Below are 4,354 nucleotides of genomic sequence, written 5' to 3'. Positions count from 1 at the left end.
ACCATGCCCCCCTCTATCTCTCTGTCTTCTTTCGTTTCATGCCTGTCTGTCTCCCCCTCTTCCTACCCCCTCTCCACTCCCTCACCCATCTCCCTCCCCCCTTCACTCTACCATAACCCCCTCCCCTCCCTACCCCATTCAACCTCGTCCAATTTTATCCTCAGGTTGACCCGCGCCCTCCAGGCTACCCCTGTGACATCTACTGGCATTATGACACCTTCCTCGATCAAACCGGCATCACATCTGGACAGGTCAATCGGTTTCCCGGTCAGTCACATTCATTTCACAGAACAATAAATGTTTCCACTCAAGTTACGTTTGAGGGAAATAAAGACACATTCTGCCAAATGATAAGTATAAACAACAGATCTCACGAGACGAATATCTGAAAAAACAAACCAGCCTGTCTTCTACTTCTGGCAGGTTGATCTATTCATAATGACTCCAAACTGAAGAAAATGAATTTTTTGTTCTTTTTTACGCATAGACACGGAAACTTTGCAATTTGAACCCCCCCCCCCCTTCCTTCCCTGATAAATCAAAGATCCTTTTCAGTTTCGCTTTTTACAAAGCATTCATATGTCCCCCAAAAAATCAGCGTTTTCTGTACATTTTCCCTTTCTCTTGAGGTTAAGAGGAGACAGAACGTTGATATTGGGTATATTTTTCCGAAGTAACTTAGGCACCCGAAAAAACAGGGAGAAATGTAACATAAATGTACGTTTTTGGTTGAGATGTTATAACTCTCACGTTAGAAAAAATGCCCAAACTGCCGGCGTAGATCATACATTATCGGAGAGTGGTAATCCTCTACACTTTGAAAAGGAGCATTTGTGAACTTTAAGGGTACTGTGAGCGTTGGCGCCTGTCAGATACAATACTAGCCGACAAGCAAGGATGCCCATCAAAGTTGCATAACAGGATAGTGTCTATGGCTCAACGCTCCACATTTCGACGTTGCTTCAAATGATGTGACACTAGGCCTTGAAAGTGACTGCAGTTTTAAAGTACAAGTAGCTGTCTGGGATTCTTCAAGCATGAGTGTCCGGCGCATCTGGCTCTTCTGGGCATTGGAAGAGAAGGAAAAATATACCAGTTGGCAAAATAAATGGTAGCCTATTCTGTCCATGTCGTTTTATTCCAGAAAAATTCTGAAACTAAGCAAACTGAGCCCCAAAATGTAAAATTATGCGATTCTGGTAGTTTTAACAAAAAGTGATAAAGGAAAATAATCTGAAATTATGCAAAAAATGATCAAATTTTGCTAAATTATGCGGGGAGACAGCCTATTTGAGCACCCAGCACACAAACAGGAGATTGTAATAATTGATTGCATTTATACAGCGCATATTCACACTATGCTCTATGCGCTTTTCAACCATTATTACCCCAGCAGACCCTAGAACACTCAGAAACATTTTCGGCTTCAAAGGAAGCATAGGGTGCAAGCTGCGGATTGCCTGCGCTCAAACACTAACAAACTGACTACATCTTTCGCTGAGTACAGCCAGAAACCCATTTTCACCTGGGTTGGGATAGGGTCTAATAAACCTGTCTTCGGGGATGAGCCGAAAAATACATTTCAAAACATCTCACGTGTGACTTTATACACCAAAGAGGTTCATCATCATCATCATCCGGGCCTTGCCGACTGTCGAGGGTGATCATGGACCTCCATAGTACTATTTATAACCTTTTCGTTATGCACAAAAGGCCAATATTCATTTCTTGTACTTGGTCTTAAAAGGTGTCCCCGATTCATTCCTAAATGACTGGCATTAATTGTGTGAGAGAAAAGCGGAGATAGAGAAAGAGAGCAAAAGAGAAAACAAAGAGAAAGAGAATAGGAAAGAAAGAGAGAGAAAGAGAGAGAGAGAGAGAGAGAGAGAGAGAGAGAGAGAGAGAGAGAGAGAGAGAGAGACAGATAGCGAGAGCGTTCACTTTCATATAGAGCAATAAAAAACCCAAACGCAACAAAAACACCACTTCAGTAAGGGAGAAAGGGCTTTGAAAAAATAACCTTTACAAAGTTGATTTTGTTCTTTCAAATCATCCCAAATGTAAAAGCCCTTTTGAAAACGTTCGTGTTTCTTACTTTTCATCTTTCAGCAGTGTAAATGGGTGGATTAAATGTATATATAATGGTGCGTATAGCGTCTGTTTGGTTAAGAGGCCAAAATCTTTTGTGACTACAGCCAGTGATAAGTTAGTACGCGGGATGTGGGGAAGGGGGGGGGGTGGTAAAGAAAGGAACTTCTGTAAGGATGTTTTATTATTGGAGACATGAAGAGCAGTCAAACGAAACTTGTGTTGCGAAATGATAGGTTTATGAGATATTCAAAAGTGTCTCATTTCAAAATTCTCTCAAGGGCTCCTCCTCCCCTCCCCCCCCCTCTCTCTCTTTTTCTCTCTCTCTCTCTCTCTCTCTCTCTCTCTCTCTCTCTCTCTCTCTCTTTCTCTCTTTCTCTCTCTCTCTCTCTCTCATTCTCACACACATACACACACATACACATATACAGACACATGCACACCCCTTCACATACACATTACCCACACAAACACACACACAACACACGCACACATACACACACGCGCGCGTGTGCGTACGCACACCATTGCTGTTTTTTGTTTTGTTTTGTTTTTGTAAGTGTTTTACGGCGCTCGCAACTGCATAATGTCATATGAGCGCGCAGGACACTTAAAAATGTTCAGTCTGGTAGGAAATTTTGAATTTTGCCCAGGTGGCTGCCAAAGCCTACTCTTACCGATTTTAGACCACCAAGGGATCTTTAACGTGAGCAACTCCGAGAAGGCTAGGTGTAGATCTTTCCTACCAGAAGATCAGGGGTGTGGCTGAAAGACATCAGTAAGAAGGAGCCAGGGAGAAACAGTAGAAAGGCTTCAGAGTCAGAAGCCCAGAGGAGGGAGCGAAGGAGGTAAGGGGGTGGGAGCAGAAAGTGGAGACGAAAGCAGACGACAGAACATGGCTAGAGAGCAGGAAAGGAGATGAAAGGAGGTGAAAGGAGACACTTTTAGAGAAGAAAATTTTTCGGTCGTTACCCGGATTCGAACCCAGGATCTTTGAATGAGAGGCGAACACCTTAACCTCTAGGCCACGATAGCCCCCACACCATTGTTGAAATACCTTATAGCGAAGCTTCGGGTATTGCAAACGTGTAGAAACCACCGATACGCCGACACGCATGGCTTCGTGTATTGCAAACGTGTAGAAACCACCGATACGCCGACACGCATGGCTTCGTGTATTGCAAACGTGTAGAAACCACCGATATGCCGACACGCATAGCAAGCCCGTGTTCCAAAGCTTGGAACACTAAAACGTAACCCAATAAACAACCCCCCCCCCCCAAAACAAAACAAAACAAACAAAAAGCCAAAAAAAAACCCCAACGAACACACAAGGACTCTTGAAAAGTGTCTTTAGTTGGCATTTTCCCCCCAGTAATGAAAAGAACGGACCTTGAAAACCATGTGAGACGTGGGATTGATAGATCTAATGGGGGAAAGTCTCAACCAGGATACCCGCGAGTATAGATATCGGCAATGCCCACGTTAGCACAAAACCAAGGTACATGTATCACATTTCAGCCGGGAAACTATCAAAGCCACGCACTATCAGAGCTGAGCACTTTTTGACAATATCGATACAATTAGAATGCCGATTCCACCCAACGGTTACAGTCCCCATGACATTTTATCAACTTCTAAGGAAGCTAAGTAGATCTATTTTTAAGTTGATAAAACATTGATGTCCATATTCTACCACTCAACCATAGAAAGTATAATCAATTTTTGTATAACAGCATGGGCAGGGAACACAAGACAACAAGATAAAGAAAAATTAAATCGACTAATACGGAAAGCATGTAAAATTTCAACATCTACATTCCCCTACTTGGATGAATTGTACATAACAGCTTGCACTAAAAAAATTAATTCCATATTTTTAGACAACAAACATCCCTTGTTCCCTCAAATAAAAACATCAGTCAGGAGTAAAAGACACAGGCTTCTGATCTGTAACAAAGAAAGATATAGGTCATTTTTACCGTCATCCATCAAAATGCTTCCATCTTAACCATCTTGTATAAGTATACTTTCGACCTTAGAGCATGCATCAGAATAACATTGAGTGTGTATCTAACTCCCCGCGACACCCACCGGTACAAGCGAAAGAAAAAAAAAAGTAAGTGTATCTAACTTAAGATTATTAAATTATTATTTATATTGCTGCTCATTATGCATGTGATTGTAAGCCTACGTGTTTGTGTGTGTGTGGGGGGGGGCGATGTATGTGTGTGTGTGCGTGTGTGTGTGTGTGTGTGTGTGTGTG

At 42.4% G+C, this 4,354-nt stretch overlaps 1 protein-coding gene across 1 annotated transcript in view; it reads left to right on the top strand.

Annotated features, from left to right (window-relative positions):
• The window catches only part of LOC101857758 (tubulin polyglutamylase TTLL11), a gene marked incomplete in the record, with an annotated part of 37,980 nt that overhangs the window by 10,601 nt on the left and 23,025 nt on the right, over nt 1-4,354 (top strand). Inside the window, 1 exon segment of the mRNA XM_005089554.3 lies at nt 165-267. Within this exon segment, the coding sequence (XP_005089611.2) occupies nt 165-267 (103 nt within the window).

This window comes from Aplysia californica, unplaced genomic scaffold (genome assembly GCF_000002075.1).
Source record: "Aplysia californica isolate F4 #8 unplaced genomic scaffold, AplCal3.0 scaffold00006, whole genome shotgun sequence".
Classification (NCBI taxonomy): Eukaryota; Metazoa; Mollusca; class Gastropoda; order Aplysiida; family Aplysiidae; genus Aplysia; species Aplysia californica.
The sequence above is the reverse complement of the archived record's forward strand: the minus strand, read 5'-3'. Positions and strand labels throughout refer to the sequence as shown.